Consider the following 25,482-nt stretch of genomic DNA (forward strand, 5'->3'; position numbering starts at 1 on the left):
TATTTGTACCCATTCATCTTGGAAATGCTTTCCAGATGTTTGAAAGGATTTAGGTGTTGTGATCTAAGCTGTATCTGCTTTAGGGGGCACCCCAAGCCCAGTAGCACTGGTTTTTGCAAACTTGTAGAGGTACTGCCTTGATGGACTTGGAAAAGATCCGGGAGAATTCCCTGGGTTACAAGGCAGAGGCTCGTGTTCTTTCCCTTTACTTCCCCCTAAACATACAGTCTTTCTCTCGGTTCTGAGCCACCTAAAGCTGGGGGTTGAGTGACACAAGTACCCCTGTGGCCACCACTGCTGACAGTATTGGATCAGACTTGGAGCTAGTGTAGCGTTTGGTCTCACCCAAGTCCTGCTGTACTCAACCTCTGGCTGCAGCCTATGTTCGCTCACGGTCTTGGGGCTCTACAATTAACAGGTGGCAAAGCCAGCGAGGCCTGTGTCCTTCCCTTCAGGGTGGTGAGGTCCCCCAGGCCCTGGGTGGGTACAGAAGTACTGTCTGGGAGTCAAGGACTAGAGTCAACAACTTTAGACGTCTACCAAGTATTGTACTGTATTGCAGCTGAGTTGGCATTCAAACCACAAGATACAGTCTTTCCCACTCTTCCCTCCCCTTCCCCAAGGCAGAGGAACCTCACTGGGTAGCCACCGCCACCCCAGGCCAGACTACCACCAATATTCTCTTTTTTTTTTTTTTTTTTTTTTTGAGACGGAGTCTTTCTCTGTCCCCCAGGCTGGAGTGCAGTGGCGCGATCTTGGCTCACCGCAACCTCCACCTCCTGGGTTCACACCATTCTCCTGCCTCAGCCTCCCAAGTAGCTGGGACTACAGGCGCCCTCCAACACGCCCGGCTAATTTTTTGTATTTTTAGTAGAGACGAGGTTTCACCGTGTTAGCCAGGATGGTCTCGATCTCCTGACCTCGTGATCCGCCCGCCTCGGCCTCCCAAAGTGCTGGGATTACAGGCTTGAGCCACCACGCCCGGCCCACCAATATTCTCTTAAGGCCCAGGGTCTCTTAAGTCAGCTTGAAGTTAATGGCCTGGGACTTACGCTTTAGGGAAGTGGATTCCCCTCTGGCCCAGAGCAGGTCCAGAAATGCTATTCAAGAGCCAAGTCCTGGAATCGGGAACCCTAAGAGCCAATGCTTGGTGCTCTGCCCCCCTGTGGCCATGCTGGTACCTAAGGTGTAAGACAAAGTTCCCTTTACTTTTCCCTCTACTTTTCTCAAGCAGAAGGAATTTTGCTCCGTAGCTACCACAGCTGGTAATGTGCTAAGTCTCTTCTAAAGCCAGGAAGTCTCAGAGGCTTACCCCAGGCCCTTGATGTACTACCTGGGCCCTGAATAACTGCAGCTGGTTATTCAGGGCCCAAGAGCTCTTCAGTTAGCAGGTGATGAATGCTGCCAGGATTGGGTTCTTTCCTTAAAGGCAGTGGGTTGCTTTTTGGCCCCGATGTGTCTAGAAATGTCATCTGCAAATCAGGGCCTGGAATGGCGGCCTCCTGAGTCCCACCAGTGCCCTATCTTGCTGTGGCTAAGGTGGTGTCCTAGATGCAAGGTGAAGTCTTCCCTGCTCTTCCCTCTCCTCTCCTCAAGCGGAAGAAAGGGGTCCCTTTTGGAGCCATGAGCGGAGCTGTGCAGCCTGGGGTTAAGGGAGGGGTGAGGCCAGCATTCCCTTGGCTGCTGCAGCTGGTGTCGCAGTATGACATGTATCCCGCCACCCACCCCACCTCCAGTCCACTGTCTCTGGGCCTGGTTCTGCTCTGGGAGTCGCCTAAGAGTTCCAGTCCTTATGGTCTAGACTGCCTTTCAAGATTACTTGGAGACACAGAGTCCCATAGCCCTTGGTGGTGAGGTTTGCAGGCACTCAAGTTTGGACTACTGGGATTGGCAATTCCTTTTTTGGTAGGGCTGATTTAAATGCTGCCTCTGGGGACAGGCATCAGCTGAGTTTGGTTCAGTTTTCCATTCTGCTCTAACAGGAAAGCACTGAGTTTAATACCTCACAATGGCTGTGTTCTCCCTGCCCTAGTGCCAGGAGAAGCTCTCCACACCACTCTGCTGCTGCTGGGGTTGGGGAGGGGTGGTGTCCGTGATTGGAAACTATTTTTTCTATCTCTTGAGTGCCTTTATTTTTTCAGTGCTATGAAGTTAAAATTTGAGGTACTATGAGTTGCCCACCTGATTTTTGAGATGGGCACTCATATCTGTGTAGATAGTTGTCAACTTGGTCCTTGTAGTGGGTGGGGGGTGGGTGTCGGTCTGGGACACGGGACTGGGACATGATTGGTGGAGCTTTCTATTCTGCCGTCTTGCTCCACTTCCTCTCCCTGAACATTTTTTCTAACCCCCGTCTATTGAGCCATTAAATCATTAATCATTAAATAAATGGGATAATACTCTCCATGCTTTTAGGGAGCCTGCTCTATATACTTAAAATTTTTTACTTAAATAATATGTAAATAGCAATAAATATGGACCTACAACATTTAAAATACACTTAATGCTTTAAAATAATTTTAATCATTACTAAAGTGATAGATACTTTTATAAAATAAAAGCTATATAGAAATATACAATATACAAAAAAATTCCCACAATTCTCTATCTCACACAGATCTTTCTTTTTCTTTCTTTCTTTCTTTCTTTCTTTCTTTCTTTCTTTCTTTCTTTCTTTCTTTTCTTTCCTTCCTTCCTTCCTTTCTTCCTTCCTTTTTCTTTCTTTCTCTTTCTCTTTCTTTCTCTCTCTCTCTCTCTTTCTTTCTTTCTTTTCTCTCTTTCTTTCTCTCTTTCTCTCTGTCTTTTTTTGAGATGGCGTTTTTCTCTTTTGTCCAGGCTGGAGTGAAGTGGCCTGATCTCGGCTCACTGCAACCTCCGCCTCCTGGGTTCAAGCAATTCTCCTGCCTCAGCCTCCCGAGTAGCTGGGATTACAGGCGCCTGCCACCATGCCTGGCGAATTTCTGTATTTTTAGTAGAGACGGGGTTTCACCGTGTTGGTCACACTGGTCTCGAACTTCTGATCTCAGGTGATCCATCTGCCTCAGCCTCCTAAAGTGCTAGGATTACAGGCGTAAGCCACCGCGCCCAACCGATGATATGTTCATAGATGTTTTTCTTTGCACTTTTATATATATCAGTATGTATGTTCATTTTGTTCCACATCATATGTACATTTTTTCCTTTTGCTTTTTTTGTCTTATGAAATATTTTGGAATGTCTTTTCATGTCAGTATCTACATTATATTTTTACTATTACAGAAACATATTGTTTATATACCTTTGTAAATGTGATTGGCTATTTCCTTAAGTTACATTCCTAGATTTCTGAGAAATTTTTACTCTTAGAGCCAAACTGTCAGGTCAAATTACTGCCCAATTTGCCCTTAGACCCAGAGTGTGAGAATATCCATTACTCCACACCCTTCCCAATAATGAGCTCAGCCAATCTTCTTTACTTTTGCTTAACTAAGAGACAATTATAATTTCTTGTTACTTCAATAACAAGACATTTACTGTTTTTATTTACATAATTTGAGTTACTAGTGAGGCTGAATATCTTTACTCCAACATTTCTTACCCTCTTGGTTGTTCTCTAGTTTCAGTCCTACTTTCTTATCTCGAAATAGAAAACTAACACCACATCAAGACTTGAAAAGAAAAAAGCACAGTATTCAGTTTTAAATAAAAAGACTCCTCTGTTGGGTTCTCAGCCCTCAATCACCCTTTGAATGTTTCTAATATGAGGTAAATGAAATATGAGGGCCGCAATGTTCTGATGATTGCACCAAATCTCAGTGAGAACAAGTGCAAAACACCAAACCTCTCAAATCTTAGCATAGTGGAAAGTGCTGCCAGGGACCTAAATCATTGCCATACCTCCCTTGATCTTCAGGATTTCCATAACAATGGTGGAGACCCTGCAGTTTTTCATCATTGATATCCCCTTTTCCCATGCAATGTCCTTACTTACTTTCTAAATATTAAAGTTCTTCACCCATTTTAAGAATTGAGTTACATATTTTCTGTAAATTTTGAATATTAATCCTCTATCAGATATATAGTTTGCAAATATTTTTTTCCCAACTCATAGGTTGCCTTTTCATTTTGGTGATTGTTTCCTTTGCTATGCAGAAAGTTTTAATTTGATGTAGTCTCATTTATTTATTTTTGCTTTTGTAGTCTGAGCTTTTGTATCTAAGACATTGCCAAGGCCAATGTCAGTAAGTTTTTCCTCTATTTTTTCTTCTATGAGTTTTATGGTTTCAGGTCTTACATTTAGCTTTTTTTTTTTTAATGTAGTTTGAGTTGATTTTTGTGTACGGTGTTGCATGTGGAAATCAGGTTTCCCAGGACCATTTATCAAAGAGACTATCCTTGCTCCATTGTTTCTTCTTGCTGCCCTTGTTGAAAATTAGTGCATTGTATATGTTTGGATTTATTTCTGGGCTCTCCATTCTGTTCCACTAGTCTGTATGTCTGTTTTTATGCCAGTACCATACTGTTCTAATTACTACAGCTCTGTAATATAATTTAAATTTAGGATGTGTGATGCCTCTAACTTTTTTCTTTTTCCTGATAATTACTTTGGCTATTCAGAGCCTTTTGTGGTTCTATGTAAATTTTTAGGATTTTTTTTTCTATTTCTGTGAAGAATGCCATTGGGATTTTGATAGGGATCACATTGAATCTGTATTTTGCTTTGGGTAGTATGAACATTTTAAGAAAATTAATTATTCTTATCAATGAGCATGGAATGAATATCTTCATTTTATTTGTGTCCTCTTCAATTTCTTTCATCACTGTTTTATAGTTTTCAGTGTACAGGTCTTTTACCCCCTTGGTTGAGTTCATTCCTAAGTATTTTTTTATGCTATCATAATTTGAATTATTTTCTTGATTTCTTTTTTTTTTTTTTATAGAAATGCCATGGATTTTTATGTGTTGATTTTGTATTCTTTGACTTTACTTAATTCATTTATTAGTTCTTTTGTTTTTTGAGAAAGAGCCTCACTCTGTTGCCCAGGCTGGAGTGCAGTGGCACGATCTCGGCCTCCCACAACCTCCGCCTCCTGGGTTCAAGCGATTCTCGTGCCTCAGCCTCCCAAGTAGCTGGGATTACAGGTGCATGCCATCATGACCAGCTAATTTTTGAATTTTTAGAGAAGACATGGTTTCACCATGTTGGCCAGACTGGTCTCGAATTCCTGGCCTCAAGTGATCCACCAGTCTCGGCCTCACAAAGTGCTGGGATTACAGGCATGAGCCACTGTGCCCAGCCAAATTCATTAGTTCTAACAGTTTTTTTATGGAGTCTTTGGAGTTTTTTACATATAGCTTTTCAAATATTAACACAAGGTATTGTTGTGTGTAGCATCCTACCAGTCTCCCAGCTCACATGGGGAAATGCTTCTGTCATCTGTAGCTAAATCTGTGCAGTTTCTGCACTGTTACAATTTAATTTTTTGTTCCCTTCTCATTTTCAATGTCAATGAGAACATAGTGTGCATCTTGCAAGATAAGGTTATTTGTGTTGCTTAAGTCATAAGTCTTCCTTTCTTTTTCCACAGGAGAGGCAAAGAACCGAAAGTATAACCCATCAAGTTTCCATAGGTTTAATGTGTATGGATTACCAACACCACATTTTAATGATGGACGAGCCATGGCAAAATCTCTGTATTGGCTCCATGAACTACAAATGTAAGTTTAATTATACTGTGCCCAGGAACAAGTGTTAGACATTTGGACTTAAAGAAAAGTTGATGTTTAAACTTTGTTTTTTGAAGAGGTAATAAAATGATATGGTTCAAACAAAATGATTAGAAAAAAATAGCAAAAACAGTGTAATGTATTTCACTTCTGACACCCATCCTATCTAGTTCCTACAGAGGTAAAAATGATACTTTTTTTTTTTTTACTGTCTTTATTCTGAAGTTGCAAGCAAACATAAAGACACATATGCATGTTTTAACTCTCTGGGATCAACTTTATTTGTGTTTCTTAAATACAATGGACTTTCAAAACTCTACCAAGACAATTGTAATTGACTTGAAATTTATTTATTTATTTATTGAGACAGTATCTTGCTCTATTGCCCAGGCTGGAGTATAGTAGGGCCGTCATACCTCACTGCAACCTTGAACTCCTGGACTCAAGCTATCCACCTCAGCCTTCTGAATAGCTGGGAATAAAGGCATGAATAACCATCCTGTCTTGACCTGATATTTGTTATTCAGCTTTGTTGAATAGTTATTTGGGCACCTGAGCATCACTCAACTTTTTCAAATTGTGACCTTTTTATGTCTTCATTCTGTAAAAACTACTTCCTTAGAAAACAAAATTGGGTCCTTAGTTTTTCATTTCCTGTGTTAGATTTTATATCCGAGCCAACATGTAAACTTTGGAAGATTGCTCATAAAAGTCTAGATATCTTGTTATGCTTAAAAAAATCAGAAGATTGTGGATACTGGTACCATGGTTTGAACGTTGTAAATACTGGTGCCGCCCTGCCCTCTACAAAAGATATGTCTATGTCCTGATGCCCAGAACCTATGAATGTTACTTTGTTTGGAAAAAGGGTCTTTGTAGATGTAATTAAGGATCTTGAGATGAAGAGATCATTCTGGATTATCTGAGTGGGTGTTAAATCCAATGATCAGTATCCATACAGGGGAAGAAGAAAATTTGATACACAAGAGGAAAAGACAAGCAGAAGGGAAGGTATGTGAAGATGGAGATAGATATTGGTGTGATGTGCCTATAACTAAGGAATGAGAAGTAACGCCAACAGCCATCAGACTTTGGAAGAAGCAAGGAATGGACTGGGTGTGGTGGCATATGCCTGTAGTTCCAGTGCTTTGGGAGGCTGAGGTGGGAGGATGGCTTGAGCCCAGGAGCTTGAGGCCAGCCTGGGCAACATAGCAAGACACCATCTCTAGGGAAAACAACAAAAAAAGCAAGAAACTAATTCTCCCCTAGAGCTGTTAGAGGAAATGTGGCCTTACTGACACTTTGATTTCAGACTTGTGGCTTCTAGGACTGTGAGAGAATACATTTTTTTAAGCCATCAGTTTTTGATAATTTCTTGTAGCAACCACATGAAGCTAATGCACGGGCCTTGCATTCGTATTTGTCAATGATAGGGGTAGATTTGTTCTGACCTCTGCCCTCTTTAAAGGAGACAATGGCCCTGTAGGTTTCCATAGGCCCAACATGCACACAATCTTAGCATTACTGCAGGTATCCAACCTGCCTCACTCTTTTGCCTATTTTGTCTCTGTGACAATAACAGCTCTCAGTTATAGAGGCAAAATTCTGAGCACTTTATATATTATTAGTTTAATTCTACTAAGAACTCCACAGGATAGGGTGTATTATAATTTTTATTCTTCCCATTTTACAGGTGAAAAAGCTGAGGTACAGAGGGGTTAAATCATTTGCCTAAGATCATGCAGCTCAGACGTGTCAGGGGTAAGAATGAAACCCAGGCAGTGTTGGCTCTAGAGGCAGCCCTAACCACTGCACCAGATCTATAGGCACTTGATTCTTGATCACCTTTTTATGGGCTTCAAAAATGATTTCCATTCCTCTTTCACTCCTTTATTACATGGAGTTTCTGATACTCGAATTATTCAAAATAAGGATGGTAAAGCACACACATAAAATAAATTTTTACAGTATCATAGTAACCCTGTATGAGATAGTTTTTATTTAGGATATGGATGAAGTATTTACATAATAAATATTTCTTAATTATATTATTAAAATGGTTAAACTATGTATAAAGGAAAGTATGAAGATATTATTTAAATATTTAAGGACTATAGATATTTATAATTAAATATAATAAATAAATTGATACTTAAAAGGAGACAAATATGGTTTATCCATTTTCGATGGGTTAGAAATATAAACTTCCTATCAGTTTGTAAAACGTATGAGGTAAATACATTAACAACAATGTGGTCCTCAAGAACATCCTAAGAGCAGAGCAAATATCAATGATTTAGTGTTGCCACAGAAAAAGACACAAAGTTTATAAGGGCAAACAGTGTGCAGTGCATGCTTCCCTCCAACTTGTCTCTACTCCCAAGAGGACATTGTTAATGGAACAGTGTTTTATTTGATCATACATTTTGTATTTTTTTTTTTTTTTTTTTTGAGATGGAGTCTCCCTCTGTCACCAGGCTGGATTGCAGTGGCATGATCTCGGCTCACTGCAACCTCTACCTTCTGGGTTCAAGCAATTCTCATGCCTCAGCCTCCCGAGTAGCTGGGATTACAGGTGTGTGCCACCATGCCTGGCTAATTTTTGTATTTTTAGTAGAGACGGGGTTTCAGCATGATCGTCAGGCTGGTCTTGAACTCATGACTTCAGGTGATCTGCCTGCCTCAGCCTCCCAAAGTGCTGGGATTACAGGCATCAGCCACTTTGCCCAGCCTTTGTCTATTTTGAAACTTAATTGGAATGTTATTGCTAGCAGTAGAGAAATTCTTTATTCTTTTGGTTGCAATTTAAAAAGAGCTCACTACTTCATTCAGTTTGATTTCTGTTACAAACGTGGAGTCAAGTGTGTTAGTTTACATTTTGAGGCATCTAATTTTATGTGCACGATTTAATGTAAATTTGGTTTACTCTCAACTTTTATGGGATATATTTCCTCTGTAAAAGAGGATCTCTATTGGCTGGGCATGGTGGCTCATGCCTGTAATCCCAGCACTTTGGGAGTCTGAGGCAGGCAGATCACGAGGTCAGGAGTTCGAGAACAGCCTGGCCAACATGGTGAACTCCTGTCTCTACTAAAAATACAAAAATTAGCTGAGTGTGGTGGCACACACCTGTAGTCCCAGCTAATTGGGAGGCTGAGGCAGGACAATCGCTTGAACCCGGGAGGTGGAGGTTTCAGTGAGCTGAGATGGCGCCATTGCACTCCAGCCTGGGTGACAGAGCAAGACTCTGTCTCAAAAAGCAAAAACAAAAACAAACAAACAAACAAAAATGATCTCTATCTATGTTTTGCTTATGACCTTTGGTTTGAATAATCAAACCAAAGTCAAATCAAACTTTGGTTTGAGTCATCAGATGGTAGGCATGCATGTGCAAGTGCATGTGTTTGTGTGCATATGTGAATGAATGAATTCACTGGCACACAAAGAGCTTTATCTGAGTTGGTTTGTGAATGAAACTCACGATTGTTGTGTAATGATGTTGCAGTTACTGATATTCTGACATACATGGTTGCCCATAGATACTTCCTGATTGTTGCAGAAGCACATTCCAGGCAGTTCTTGACTAAAAAGGGTTGGCTCTGTGCCTTACAGTTCTTTTTCTTATCATCTCTGCATGTTCTTAATTATGTACCTTGGAGCTGATTTTTTTTTTTTTTTTGGAGACGGAATTTCACTCTGTTGCCCAGGGTGGAATGCAGTGGTGTGATCTTGGCTCACTGCAACCTCCGCCTCCTGGGTTCAAGCGATTCTCCTGCCTCAGCCTCCCGAGTAGCTGGGATTACAGGTGCCCACCACCACGCCTGGCTAATTTTTGTATTTTTAGTAGAGACGGGGTTTTGCCATGTTGGCCAGGCTGGTCTCGAACTCCTGACCTCAGGGTGATCCACCTGCTTCGGCCTCCCAAAGTGCTGGGATTACAGGTGTGAGCCACTGAGCCTGGCCTGGAGCTGATATTTAGATTGTTAACTCTGTTTGTTCAAGGTATAGCCCTAAACTACATTGATTTATTCTGACTCCACCTACAGTCTTCCACCCGCCAACAAATGGGAAGGAAATGAAGAAACGAGATGAATTGCTTATATTCCTTCCTTTGTTCCTCCACAGAGTGTCACTGTTCTCCAGAAATTTATTCAGCTCAGTAGTTCAATAGTACAGGAGATACTTTGAAAAGCAAATGGAGTTTAAGAATGTAATGTTCATTGTCTTTAGTCTTAGCAAAGCAATAGAGAATTTATTAATTTTAATGTTATTAAATAGTAGTGTAATTTTACAGGTTTCAAAAGAAATTTTATTCATTTAATCACAATAGTAGAAGTAACAACATTATTTTACAGAAAACTGGCAAAATAAAATCGCTCATAATCCTATTCACTTTAATTCAGCCATTATTATCATTTTAATGTATTTTTTCCTAATGTGGCTTCCTATATAGATTTTTGCATAGTTTTCACCAGAGTGCAATCCCATTTTGTATCCTGTTTTCCACCTAACATAAAATAATTATATATTGCTGTATATGCCAGCATTGAAAATGCATGCAGTGTATTCTTATTAATGTGACAGAATTTAATTACCCTCCACAACTGAACATTTTGATTCTTTTCTTTATTCCATTGTCATCAGTGAGGCTACGAACATTTTTTATACATAGAACTTTTCTACATTTTTTTTTTTTTTGAGACAGTCTCACTCTGTTGCCCAGGCTGGGGTGCTGTGGCATGATCTTGGCTTACTGCAGCCTCTGACTCCCAGGTTCAAGTGACTGTCCTGCCTCAGCCTCCCAAGTACCTGGGATTACAGGCGTGTTCCACCACACCTGGCTAATTTTTGTAGTTTTAGTAGAGACGGGGTTTCACCATGTTGGTCAGACTGGTCTTGAACTCCTGTCCTCAAGTGATCTGCTCACTTTAGCCTCCTGAATTGGTGGGATTACAGGTGTGAGCCACCGTGCCCAGCCTCTTTTCTACATTTTTAATTGCTATCTGGATTATATCATTATTATTGGTTCCCAGATGTGGATAAAAGGGCATGAGTGTTTTTATGCTTTTTGATTCATATTGCCCAATTATTTTCAAAAGGACTGTAGGAATTTGCACTAGCAATCTGTAAATGTTTTACCATACTTTTTTGCCAAAGTTAGATATTCTCTCTCTTTCAATATGCTTATATATATTTGCTTGTTTACTGGAAATGGCACTTTGCTATTCTTTTATTTCACATTTATTTTATTACTAGAGAGTATTATAAATTCTCCATGTATTTGCTTACTAGATGTGAGTTATTTGTTTATATCCTTTGGCTATTTATTTATTTGATGCTAAATTTTTTTATTTTTATTTTTATTTTTTATAGAGTTGGGATCTCACTATGTTACCCAGGCACATCTCAAATTCCTAGCCTCAATTGATCCTCCAGCTTTAGCTTCCGAAAGTATTGAGATTACAGGCATGAACCACTGTGCCTGGCCTGATGCTTAATTTTCTTCTAGCAATTTTACGAACTACACTTACTTTATTTTTTTGAGACAGGATCTCACTCTGTCACCCAGGCTGGAGTACAGTGGCGTCATCGCAGCTCACTGCAACCTCGGCCCCCCAGGCTGAAGCGATCTTCCTAGCTCAGCCTCTAGAGTAGCTGGGACTGCAGGTACATGCCACCACGCCCAGCTAGTTTTTGTATTTTTTTAAGAGACAAGGTTTTGCCATGTTGCCCAGGCTAGTCTCAAACTCCTGAGCTCAAGCCATCTGCCCACCTCAGCCTCCCAAAGGGTTGGGATTACAGCAGTGAGCCACTGTGCCCGGCCAGGAGCTACGCTTACAATAGTGATATTAACACCTTGTTTTTATTTACTAAAAATATTGTTTGCTTACCTTATTCATTAATCAAAGTTTATTTTATTTTAGTGTAAATGAAAAAAAATGAACACATAAATCTTTCTTTTTAGCAGAGAGTTTCTTTTGAAACTACATTTGTTCCTTGAAGGCCTAATGATACTATGGTATTCTACACCTTATGTATATTTGGCAGCCGAGAATACTTTAGGTAATAGAGATACCTGATAATGTTCTAATTTTGCAGGAAAAGAGGAGCTAAGTTTGTATCCAAAAGAGTGGATGATTTCAAAGAAAAGTTTCAACATAAACTTGGAAGAGTTTTAGATCCGTAAGTTAATGATTAACTTCAAATTGATAGTTTCTTTGCATAGAATTTAAAAAATACTCTTGTGGTGACTGTTGGTGTGCCTGTTAGATTCTATCTATTAAATAAGAAAATCATTATTTTATTGTTAATCAGTTAATCTGTTAATATCTATAGAATTTGGGATTCCAGGAAAGCAGTGAGTTCACCAAAATGCAGAGGGCACTGGAGAAGAGAGAGGGATAATTTTGTGTAAAGCATTATTTCCTGGATATCAGAGATTTAACTTACTGTGTTTACATTTTTCTTTGTCTTTCCTGTCTGTCTTGCTCTCTATTTATACTTTGGTAATTTTGCTTTGAATGTATTCTGTTTTTTCTTTGTAATTCTGAGCTCCTGAAAAAGGGTGAAAACATTCAATCATTGTTAATGCAAGTGGAAGATCAGACAAAAGGTCTATTGGAGAACTTTTGTTTGATCTTCATAGTTTGGTTATGAGATAAAATATGGGCTACTAAGAACATATGGCAAACATATTTTAAATTCCAGAGATGCCATGTGGTGGGTATTTTAACTAAGGATTTGTTTTCTTTGATAGCATTGCAGAAACAATGAATGTTCCCCCAGACTACACATTTGGAGCTTGTCTCCGTCCTGAGGAATATGGTAAATATACACACTTTCTCCGCAAAAACCCCAAACAGCAACAAAATCCCCGCAAAGTTATGCAGTTAAGCTCACCATCTCCTTATTTCAAAGCTTCTAGTTTTAAAGGCTTAAAATGTTGCATTAACATTAATGAGAAACGTATATAACACAGAAATAAATTTTTTTCATATTATGTTTGAAATAGGTACAGTTGGAAGCCCTTGTAATGAGTACCGTAAGTGTAGTTAAGGCTTTGAATTTTATTTAGGAAAAATAAATATGGCCTATATTGAACAAGCCAAAGGGAAATGGGGCATCTTTTTAATGACTTCGGATATTGTCCTAGTCCCAGCTTCTCAAAGTGTGGTCTGCAGACTGCCAGTATTGGCATCCCCTGGGAGCTTCTTAGAAATGCAGAATCTCAGGCCCCATCCCAGAACTACTGAATCAGAAACTGCATTTTTACTATATTTCTGGGTGAATTTTAAGCACATTCAAATATGAGAAAGCACTGTACTCTACAACCACATAATTAAGAACCACTCTTTTCCTACCAGCCAGCCAGCCAGCCAGCCAGCTAGCCAGTCAGTTGATCAATCAATCAATACATAAAGTAGCCGAAGAAACTTACTTGGATTTTGTCTTTATTTCTAGGCAATCTAAACAGCAGATATCTAAAGGGAAAAATGTGCTACAGCTTATCAGGATTGGGCTGTATATCAGTGGTTTTCAAAACATGGGCTGTAGACTACCTGCATTAAAATCATCCAGGGAGTTTATTAAATCTGCACATTCCTGGGACCCATGCCCTAGATATTCTGATTCAGTAGGTTCTTATATACACTAAAGTTTAGGAACCACTATGAAAAATGTTTTGGCTAAAGTCCACTCATTGACAGATAGAATAAATATTTATTGAGCTTATGCAAGACAGTGGTTTGGAGCATCATTAATTACTACATTAGGAAATTGTATTTGGGTTCTGTTTTTACACAAACTACTAATGTTTGATGGATGCCTATCCATCGTAGAGGCTTTAATATCTTTTGAAGATGGTAAGGGATGATTAGGAAATCATCAATTAGCTTGAAAAAGAAGTAGGTAATCATGGTAAATTCTGCCTGTTTGAGGGCAAGCTTCATGCTGGTGGGTGCTCTTCTTGCTGTCTGTTGGATCCTCAGGGTCCAGCACATAGGACATCTTTCATCAATATTTATAGCATGAATTGATGAATTAAAAAAGTAAGAGAAAGCTGAGAGTCCTGGCAGCTTATGGGAGATGTGTGTAGGCCAGGGAAAATGATTAGAGGCAGGAGGTCTCCTCTGGGGATATCCACCAAGCTGCCACATCTGGAGCAGCATGGTCAACTCTAGTTGGGGTGGGGGTCAGGACTCTTAGTTAATGGACCTGTGAAGGGAGGCAGGCCTCTAGTGCTGGTGGTGGCATGAGTGGAAGCAAGGCTGAGAAATGGGAACTTGGTATGCAGACTGACGGCCAACTGGAAACTCACATAGGAGAGGGTAGATAATTTGAGTTTAATTTTTACAAGGCTCTCCCAGTTTAGTCAGTTCCAAGGCACACTGAGTGTTCCCCACCCGGAATCAGCCCTAGCTTTCAGATCCTCAGCATTGTAGACAAATGGCCAAGAGGTAGTCAAGCAAGGACTTCGCTGTCTAAGGAAAAGACTTGACAGTTGAGTGCGGTTGGTGATGTCCACACAAAATTCATTTTTTTAGATTTTCTTCTTGAGCAGAGAGGTAACATAAAACAGGAATATTAATTTTTATCAATTAATGTATGTACTTTTCCTTAGAGTATATAAGGATTTTCTGACATGCTGCATAATCATGTCAGAGTTAGATGTTTCTTTCATTCACAGAGGTTGCTAGATCTCTCACTTTTTTTAAAAGATAGAAATAATCTAGAAAGGCTTTAAATTTATGTAAAAAACTTTTTTCTCTCTTCAATAGGAGTTGGTGATCTCATCCATAATAGACTTCCGGGTGAATATCTTCGAGGCAAGGATAGACAGCGAGCCCTGATTGCAGCAGTTCGGCATCACCTGAAGAAAGTTAATTACCAAAAGTTTGAGACTTTGCTGGCAGCCTTCAGGCACTATGACAAGGCCAGTAATGGGAGAGAGCTTTTTGGTAATGCATGAGCTTACAGATCCCAGCAGTTTGGTGTAGATCAGGGGTCAGCAAACTATAGCCTGTGGGCCAAATCCAGCCCACTGTTTGTGAAAGTAAAGTTTTACTGGAACACAATCATGCCTGTATTGTTTTCAGTATTGTCTGTGGCTGCTTTTGCACTGTGAATGCAGAGTTAGGTAGTAGCAACAAAAACTGTATGGCCTTCAAAACCTAAAATATTTACTATTTGCCCCTTAACAGAAGACGTTTGCTGACCCCTTTTGTAGATTATTGGTTGTCAAAGTGTGGTTCCACTACCACCATCACCATCACGTGGGAACTTGTTAGAAATGCACATTACAAGGCCCATTTCAGAAAATACTGAGTCAGGAACTCCGGGGTGGGACCCAGCAATTTTTGCAAGCCCTCTAGTGATTCTGATGCACATTCAAGTTTGAGAACCACTGTTACGGATTATTAAACTGCAGTGTGCTGGGAGCAAGGGGCAGTGGGTAGCACTGGGGATCCCTGGGGAAGACTTGACAATCTACACCTAAATCTGAATATGTACACAGAGTACCTGCATTCTAGGTCCAAGTCAAGCTTAGAATGTCTTTTCCCTGGGGAACAGGGTGTGGTTTTAGTTTTGAGAGTGTAAGATCATTCAATGTTCAAGCTACTCTAAATTTTATTCTTTGAAAAAAATCAGATCAATCTAGGGCTACATAATTACCTCGCGTCATTTTAGGCCGTCACAGAATTGCCTTCACCAAGCTGCACTGCCTTTAGCTTATGCTGAGGAGCACTATAAGAAACTGCCATTGAAACGTGGCATATTTTTTGTTAGTATGCCCATGAGGCTTTTATTTTTGTCAGATGCATCTTCCTTATAAGAAACTCAGTCTTGACAAAGGAAATAATTGCACTTCATCTAAGTATCTGATGACTGGTTTTTATCTCATGGATAGCATATATTTCGTATTGATTATGCACACCTTTTTACTTTGGTTACCAGGAAGCTTGGAGCCAACTCAATAAATAATGGTAGTGACATGAATAAGAGAACCTACCACAATATGTAGTGCCCTGCTTTTAAGAATTCTTCATTTTAAATGTAATTAAAGGAAAGATGATCATCTTAATAGCTGTTGATTATCTAAGTAAACCACCAGGCATATTCCTTATGATATATTAAGCAGGGAGAAAATTACTGAGAATTATTTAATGCTGATATGCCATATATATATATATATGCTTATATATAAATATATGTTTATATATAAATATAAATTATATATATTATTTATAATATGTATTTATAGATATAAACATAAATTATATATATTATTTATAATATATATTTATAGATATAAACATATATATTTTTATATAAACTATATATATTTATAAACTACATATTTATATATAAACTATATATATTTATATATAAACATATATATTTTTATATATAAACTATATATATATATTTATACATATATATATTTTTTGAGATGAAGTCTTGCTCTTGTCCCCCAGGCTGGAGTGCGATAGCGTGATCTTGGCTCGCTGCAACCTCCGCCTCGTGGGTTCAAGCGATTCTCCTGCCTCAGCCTCCCGAGTAGCTGGGATTACAGGCGCCTGCCACCACACCCTAATTTTTGTATTTTTAGTAGAGACGGGGTTTCACCATGTTGGCCAGGCTGGTCTTGAACTCCTGACTTCAGGTCATCCGCCCACCTCGGCCTCCCAGTGTTGGGATTACAGGCGTGAGCCACCGCGCCTGGCCTTGATATACCTTTTAATAGTTAACTTAATATGCACAATGTAGCATTCAGTGTCCATAAGGAGCTTTTTTTCTGAGAGGGTAATAAGATGTGGGTCTAGTACACCTGTAGGTTAATTTTTGATTATTTAAATCTTATATTATTGGATGCCACATTTAATTTAATGGAAAAACAAAACACAACAGAGCAAATAAACTATGATTTTCTAAATGAATCTTCTTGGTTTATGAACTTAATTCTGTTATTTATTGAGTAATCATAGTACATCAAGCATTATTCCAGATAATGTGTAGACATTCCATTTAGGGAATGGAAAATCTAGAGGAAGAGTTACACATTGGGTAGCAGTAGTGTGCTAGAGTTGGCTTGAGAGAGCATACTGTTAAATTTGCAGCAAGCTTACAAGCCAGTTGACATGGCAATGGTAGCTAGAAATTACCATGAGAGGAGTATGAACACCATGGAAAGCAGCACCTGCTACAAATCAGGGCTTTTTTTCCACCACACTGCCAAAAAGCCAGTTGTTGAACATATGTAACACAACACTGAAGTAGAGTGAGGCCCAAGTACTATGATAAACTCAGAGTTGCAATCAGGGATTTTGGCTCCTAGCTATCATAGACTATGTAATTCATGACAGATGTTCTTAGCAATGCAAGTCAGCTGATGATTTTCTCTTTTAATTAATTGTCTAAATAAGCATGTGTAGATTTGTGCTCACTTAAGCAGCACATTTGTTTTCAATATGTAAACACTGTTAATTTAAAACTAGAATAGTTTCCTAAAATAAATTTTGCTGCTAGGTTATAGGGCTCTCAGTTAAGTTCAGTAATTGTGTATAGTCCTTGTTTTTGGAGGGGCTGCATGAGGTAAGTCCAACCTCCTGTCTGTCCATGCCACCAGCTGATGGTATTTGCTCAACTTGTGGAATGACTGCAAATGGGGCTGGGGAAGATACCCAAAGGTGTTCAATGTGGAGGTGCAGTAACTAGGGTCATTCTCTGCTGTTTCCAATAGATTTCTTGGTAAAGTTGAGGTGGTTGTCATTCAAATTGTGGTCAGAACTGCCTGGCAGTCAGTTAAAACTAAGGTGTCACCAACAGTTTGAGAGAGCTACCAAGGCATTTTCCTTTATGATGCAGTCTTCAGGAGTGGGCTGAAAAACAAAATATCATGATGTCCCTCACTCCCCTGAACATCCTGGGTCTAAAGTGTTCTCTCTCCAAGAGCTCAGTTGCTACTCTCCCTCTATTGCCGCAAAATCAGGGTATCCCATTCCAGTAGCTATAACTTCACCTTTTTCCCATTTACCTCCTATTTTCACCTAGAACTTTTGTCTGGAAAGGTCGGGCATAAAAGAGAATAAAACAGACCTCTGGAACTTTTCTAAGAAATCCCTGGTCTCTCTTATACCTGACCTTTCCAAACAAAAGGTCTGGGTGAAAATAGAGAATATGGACTGGGCATGGTGGCTCATGCCTGTAATCCGAACACTTTGGGAGGCCGATCACCTAAGGTCATGAGTTCGAGACCAGCCTGACCAACATGGCGAAACTCCATCTCTACTAAAAATACAAAAACTAGCCAGGTATGGTGGCATATGCCTGTAACCCCAGCTACTTGGGAAGCTGAGGCAGGAGATTGCTTGAACTTGGGAGGCAGAGGTTACAGTGAGCTGAGATCACACCACTGCACTCCAGCCTGGGCAACAAAGAGACATTCCATAAAAAAAAAAAATAGAGAATATGATTGGGAAAAAGGTGAAGTTATAGCTACTGGGATGGAACATACTGATTTTATTTTATTTTATTTTATTTTATTTTATTTTATTTTATTTTATTTTATTTTATAGATGAGAGTCTCACTCTGTTGCCCTGATTGGAGTGCAGTGGCACCATCATAGCTCACTGCAGCCTTGAACTCTGAACCTCAAGTGATCCTCCTGCCTCAGCCTCCCATGTTGCTGGGATTACAGATGTGAGCTACTGCTCCCAGCTCTCACACTGATTTTTGAGAGGTATACTCAACCAAGTGGTTATTATCCTTATGATCAAGGATTATGTAAACCCAACAAGAAAATCAGGAGGCTGAAATAGAATTAAATTTGAATGTCCTAGAATCCTTTTTATGCCTGGTTGCTACCAAAAGGGCAGACCAACCCTACTGGCCCAGGATTGCTGTTGGGGGGAGAAAAGATGCACCATGTCCAGGAATGGTCGTGGAAGTAACACCAGTTTTCAAAATAAGTCTTTATAACCCCTGCCCCTTTTATTCTGATTATTATTCAGGAAGCAGCTGCGATAGAATGAGTCCTTTCTGGGGACAGCTGCATTGAGTGACCAAACAGCTTTACTAAGGTGTGGGTGCCAAGAGCTGGTAAGAGAGGTAGACAGTTTTTGAGAAGGCCATTCCAGTGCTCAATAATACCATATGACAATGGATGGTAGGGAGTAAGAAAGCTTCACTGAATACCTTGACTAATAGCTCATTGTTGAATAGCTTTTGTGCTATAGGGTGCACCCCATTGACAGACTGAAAATGTTCCAGAAAGCAAAATGCATAACCCAGATTAACTTAACTTTATGGGTCCTACTGTTGGGACTAGAGGCATATGATTGGACTGGAATGGCAATTCTATAACTTGAATAAGTGTCAATATTGGTGTGGCACCACCGATAGCTCTGAGGAGGGAGGGGTCAGAGGTTCACTGTAGTCAGTCTGTCAGGAGCATGAGGGAGATCCCTATGTGTGACGTGTCCTCTCTCACCGTGAGACAAATGAGTCAACTTCTGGCAGTAACAAGTTTGGCATGTAGTGGTGGCTTCTGCATTAGAAATATGGAGTCCTTTACCTTGTGCCCTGTGTGTAATGGGGGTGTGTTGCCACGTATGTACAGGCAGCAATGTTGGCAATCTGGATGATTGAGGCTTGATCAGCAGCTTGATTCCAATCATTCCCATGCTTATGGTGAGTATCTACATGAACTTCCCAGATAGCTCAATCAGTAGCCATAATTTTTGTCCTACAGTTTGCAGTCCCTTAAAGGGGTGTCTTTAATCTGCTATTCTATTGTTTTCCAAGTGGCAAACCAAACAGGTAGGCCGCAGTCAACAGCCCAAGAGTCAGTAAAGATATAACAGGTTTATCAAGGGGAGTATTGGCCAGAGCCATGAGAATGGCCTTTAGTTTAGCTCAGTGAAGACCACCAGGTTTCAGCTCAGCCAAACTGTAAGTGAAACAGGCCCAGGCATTTAGAGGAGGTTCTGTGAATTGAGGGTCTTGTTGAGCCAGTGGCTTTGCTTCGGGTGACAGAGTGGTGAATAAATTTTTTTTTCTAAAGGATCACTTCTCAGCTGAGTGTGGAGGCTCACACCTACAATTCTAGCATTTTGGGAGGCTGAGGCAGGAGGATAGTTTGAGGCCGGGAGTTTGAAACCAGCCTGGGTAACATAGTGAGACCCCATCTCTACAAGTAAACAAAAATAATTAGCCAGGAGTGGTAGTGCCAGCTACTCAGTAGGCTGAGGCAGGAGGATCACCTGAGCCCAGGAGTTTGAGGCTGCAGTGAACTATGATCGTGCCACTGCACTCCAGCCTGGACAACAGATTGACAGCCTGTCTCAGCAGCAGCAGCAGCAGCAGCAATAACAACAACAAAAATATTGCTACTCTTTTACACATAAAGCTGAGATGTTACTGGGGTTGGGCTGGCTGCATTCTTGAATATGCCGTTTCCATTTGGCATATGAGGCTTGTTTGCTTCTTTTTCATTTTTGTTAATCATTGAGTCCAAGTTGGCCCACCTCAAAATGATTATCAGCTGGAGAGTCAGAAGGCCTCCATGGGTCTAGTGTTCAGTTTCCAGAGGAGCTCAGTGACAGGCTAATAGCTGCTTTTCAAAAGAGGTCTACCTGGTAATTATGTTAGGGAGGCAATGAGTCCTAAACTTCACGGTGCACCTCCAAGTGAAGGTTGTCTTTCTTTTCCAGAGGCTCTAATTGGCAAAACCACCAGTTATAGACTTGTAACTCAAAGGAGTCATTAGGGTTGTGGGTCCCAAAGGTACTAACAATTGTCTATACATGGCTCTTCTTGATCAGGATAATCCCCTCCGTCACATATGAACATTCACTATACAGACATGGAAAGCATCAATACCAATTAAACATTCAGCCTTGGAAGCCATAGCAATAATACATGGTTATCTTTAATTCTTCTCTGCGAACTCTGCCCAAACCCCATTAACTGAATTCGGACATCCTTCCCTACCATCCTCTCCCAGGACTGACTATGATGATGACTTTGGGAACTGTATCCCAACCATAAAAATGTGAGAATCTCACCCCAGTGAACAGATGCATCCCTCTTGAAGACCTGGAGCCCTTGGTCCTACTTCTACTCATCTTTCTCCCTAAAGCAGATGAGATCAGGGCTTGGGGGAGGGAGAGATTAAGGGTACAGAGGGAGAGAATGGCTTTGCACTAGTAAGTAAGAAATACCTACTTTGATTTTGAGTGACATGGTGGTGGTACGGTAGCTCCATGAAACAAACCACCAGTGTTTTCAGTGCACACAAAGCCCTGTGTATTAGGCGGTAATTTATCATTGACAGGGTCTGTTTCAGTTTTGGGGCTCTGTTGATTCAACAGCCACATCCCACATTGCTTTTCAGCTAGGGATGAGTGTGGGTTTGCATTTTTGGTTGTAGTAGAGACTTTTGTTTGTTTGTTTGTTTTTGAGATGGAATTTCGCTCTTGTGGCCCACTCTGGAGTGCAATGGCGCAATCTCGGTTCACTGCAACCTCTACCTCCTGGATTCAAGCGATTCTCCTGCCTCAGCCTCCCGAGTAGCTGGGATTACAGGCATGTGCCACCACGCCCGGCTAATTTTGTATTTTCAGTAGAGATAGGGTTTCTCCGTGTTGGTCAGGCTCCCAAAGTGCTGGGATTACAGGCGTGAGCCACCATGCCTGGCCTGTAGTAGAGACTTTTATAAAGGAGTCTGCTTTAATCCAGGGCATTTGCAACTCTATTGTCAAGATCATATGTTTTAAGTTCTCACTCTGTTTGAACACAAGGGTTAAGTAGGGAAGTTTTCCAGGGCTGTGGGTCTGACTGCAAGAATTTATAATTCATTGAGTCAGTTTCTCATTCTCCAGGGGATTGCCTCCATCAGCATTGTAAATCCAGTCCTGGGCAGTAAGAGCTTAAATACTATGCAGTGACTCATTTATGATTCCTCTTGGGAGTTATTTCCTCTCAGGGAAGTCTCTTCGAGGGGGCCAAAGCTCCCTTATAGCAGGCAGAATCCACTGCAGAAACAAACAAACAAGAAAACTGGGACCTTTGCCATCATCTCTGAATGGATTTAAGGTTGGCTTAATAGACTGCAGGAGGGGCTGAGAGCATGCTAAGATGTCCCACCTGTTGACATTCTTCCTTAACAAACATTGTGTGCTCTGCCCCTTCATCTCCCAAGTGACTCAGCCAGTTTCTGCTGAGAGCCCTTATGCGTTTCCCTCTGTTCATACTCAGTGGAGGTACTTCTGTCTTTAACTGCTGTCTGAAAGGAGGTGAGACTTTTTCCCTCCACCCTCCTCCCACTACTTACGAGGATGAATCTTAGTGTTACTTGTTACAATGGGGCTGACCATCAGATTGGTAGCATTTCCCTCTTGCCCATAAGAGTGTTATGAAAACCAGACCACTGTCTTTGAACCCACCTCCATGAACTTGTCCTGCAACTATCTCCCCAATTTCTCCTTAATAACAAGCAATGAAATGAAGGGCCATTTATTGCCGGGTTAAAACACAGAAGGTATTAAAAACTTTGTAAGGGTAAAAAATTGTAGAGAGTTGTCAAAAGTACACACCCATTGGTCACAGGAAATGTCAAGCCCATATCATGGTAATACTGCTCTACCATGGTCTAAACAGTATATTTGACTCCTCTTCTGTGAAAATTGAGGCAAATTTGAATTTATGTGATGAAGCTATTTCTTTTTTCTTAAACTAAATAATGTTGCCTACTCTGCTCTTGAAGACAACTCCCATTTTATGTTCTTTTGCTTCCTGTATAACAGAAGGGAGATGGGATGATAGATAAAGCCGAGCTGCAGGAAGCTTGTGACCAGGCCAACTTGAGTTTAGATGACAAGCTCCTGGACCAGCTATTTGACTACTGTGATGTGGATAATGATGGCCTCATTAACTACCTGGAATTCGCAAATTTTCTTAACTGGAAAGACAAAATGCTTCTTAAAGAGTGTGAAGAGAGGGTCATTATTAAAGGTATTTAATTTTTGAAGGTTTGATGAATTATTTTTTCAAAAAAATTTAAAATGTATTATTATTATTATTTTTAATACAGACAAGGTCTCACTATGTTGCCCAAGCAGTCTCAAACTCCTGGGTTCAAGGGATTCTCTTGCTTTGGCCTCCCAAAGTGCTGGGATTATTGGTGTGAGCCAGCATGCTTAGCCATTTGCTGAATTCTTAAATGGACTTCTGTATTTTAATTTTTCTAAGAGCTCAGCTATATTTAACTTTAATATTACATGAAAAATAAAAATATACACATATACATAGTGTTTATTTGCTTGTTTATGCATGGAATATCTGTGGTAGTGTAGGAAAGAATCAATAGCATTTATTATTTCCCGGAAGAGGCAGTTGGATGGCTGAGGGACAGGGTGGCAATGAGACTCACTTTTTAATCTATGTTTTTGTATCTTTTGAGTTTGGAACCATGTATTATTTATTCAAAAAATTAAAAGCACAAAACTTACACTGAAGCTCAAAATATAAAAGACAGTTTCTCAGAAACCTGTTTAAAAACGATTATCTGAGTAGTTAGTTCCCTTTCCCAGGAAACATACAATTTGACATAAAATTAGATTTTAAAAATTCTGTATAAAAAGGAAAAACAGCATAATCTTTACTTTTGATTCAAATATTATAATGTTTACATCAAGCTTGTCCAAGCCTTGGTTCAAGACAGCTTTGAATGCTGCCCAACACAAATTTGTAAACTTTCTTTAAACGCTGAGATTTTTTTGCGATATTTTGTTTTTAAGCTCATCAGCTGTCCTTAGTGTACTTTATGTGTGGCCCAAGATAAGTCTTCTTCTTCCAATGAGGCCCAGGGAAGCCAAATGGTTGGATACCTCTGGCCTACATTTTATCTTTCTGTATCATTACATATATAGATATACATATATACATATGTGTATATGTATATATTTTAAGCATGTCTAAAATAACACTGAACATACTATATAAGGCTTTTTAAAATTTAACTTTCACATTTCTCTTCTTCTTCCTTTTTTTTTTTTGGTAGGGTCTTGCTCTGTTGCCCAGGCTGGAGTGCAGTGGTGTGATCTTGGCTCACTGCAATCTCTACCTCCCGGGTTCAAGTGATTGTCGTGCCTCAGCCTCCAGAGTAGCTGGGATTACGGCAGGTGTGTGTCACCATGCCTGGCTAATTTTTTGTATTTTTAGCAGAGACAGGGTTTCACCATGTTGCCCAGGCTGGTCTCGAACTCCTGGCCTCAAGTGATCCTCCTGTCTTGGCCTCCCAAAGTGCTAGGACGACCGACAAGAGCCAACATGCCCAGCCAGCTTTCGTATTTCTAAGGAATGAAGAAATGCTTTTTTGGTTTCTATGAACTACATTTCAGTTCCCTCATGCTCATATATTATGATTTACTAAACCATTTCTTCAGTCTATGAAATTTAGGCTGTTTCTAGATATTTTAAAAGTAATATGCATAATGCTATAATGATCATATCTCAAAAAGCTTTTTATTTCTCATTTCTTGTGAATGTTATTATTGTCTCAGAAGTAGCTCTATTTTCATTTTGCTTTTCTAAATGATTTTACTGATTTGCAATTTTATCAGCTAAGTCTGTGAAGTTTTACTCCAATCTCACTTCCATTGAGTGTTATTTCAAACAAAAATTCTTACATTCTTAGTTGGTTTATAATTCTTTAGTTGATTTATAATAATACCTCATTTGCCTTGCTTTTTTTTTTTTTTTTTTTTTTTTTTTTTGAGACAGTGTCTCACTCTGTTTGCCCAGGCTGGAGTGCAGTGGTGCAATCATAGCTCACTGCAGCCTTGAACTCCTGGGCTCAAGTGATTCACCTGCCTCAGCCTCTTGAGTGGCTGTGTTGCCCAGGCTGGTTGTGAACTCCTGGCTTGAGGGATCCTCCCTCTTCAGCCTCCCAATATGCTGGGATTATAGGCATGAGCCACTGCATCCAGCCTGCCTTAATTTTTGTATCTTAATTATTAGAGGTTCAACTTTTTTTTTTTTTTTTGAGACGGAGTCTCGCTCTGTCGCCCAGGCTGGAGTGCAGTGGCGCAATCTCGGCTCACTGCAAGCTCCGCCTCCCGGGTTCACGCCATTCTCCTGCCTCAGCCTCTCCAAGTAGCTGGGACTACAGGCGCCCGCCACCACGCCCGGCTAATTTTTTTTTTTTTTTTTTGTATTTTTAGCAGAGACGGGGTTTCACCGTGGTCTCGATCTCCTGACCTCGTGATCCGCCCGCCTCGGCCTCCCAAAGTGCTGGGATTACAAGCGTGAGCCACCGCGCCCCGCCAAGGGCCTGAGCATTTTCATAGCAGCAATTGGCAGGAACTGAGTGTGGGGAGAGGTGGGGTTGCGGGGAGGAATGCGTTCTTCAGAGAGGTAAATCTTTTCTAGTTTGCCACGGTATCCACCCTTCTCTAATACCAGCAGGCCACTTGCCTTTGCAACCCTTACTTGGGCTCCCCCAGAACCTTTAGAATTTTTCTAAAGATGGAATCACCACAGCGCTCTCTAGTGGTATATATGTAGTAACCAGATCTGAAAAAGATTGCCCGAATTTATTCCTAAATTTCAGAATTGGCTCAGCAAAGCAATCTGCAAAAGAGGACAGAGTCTTACAACTTCAGTTCTATCTCAGGGTTTTCCTTTGTAAACTGACTTGTCAGGAGTTAGTTGTAGAAACAGTTCTTGAGCTCACAGTGAGTTCTTATCATCTCTCTCGATGTTGTAATGCGTGC

The 25,482-nt window shown here is 40.3% G+C and overlaps 1 protein-coding gene across 4 annotated transcripts in view; it reads left to right on the plus strand.

Moving 5' to 3' along the window:
* The window catches only part of EFHB (EF-hand domain family member B), a 69,201-nt gene that overhangs the window by 37,830 nt on the left and 5,889 nt on the right, over positions 1 to 25,482 (plus strand). For all 4 annotated transcript variants that reach the window (XM_063637396.1, XM_063637398.1, XM_063637393.1 and 1 more), the window contains 5 exons: positions 5,568 to 5,697; positions 11,806 to 11,889; positions 12,464 to 12,531; positions 14,484 to 14,638; positions 22,513 to 22,720. In XM_063637396.1, coding sequence (XP_063493466.1) covers positions 5,568 to 5,697; positions 11,806 to 11,889; positions 12,464 to 12,531; positions 14,484 to 14,638; positions 22,513 to 22,720 — 645 coding nt within the window. The remainder of the gene's footprint in view (positions 1 to 5,567; positions 5,698 to 11,805; positions 11,890 to 12,463; positions 12,532 to 14,483; positions 14,639 to 22,512; positions 22,721 to 25,482) is intronic.

Source organism: Symphalangus syndactylus, chromosome 1 (assembly GCF_028878055.3).
Source record: "Symphalangus syndactylus isolate Jambi chromosome 1, NHGRI_mSymSyn1-v2.1_pri, whole genome shotgun sequence".
NCBI lineage: Eukaryota > Metazoa > Chordata > Mammalia > Primates > Hylobatidae > Symphalangus > Symphalangus syndactylus.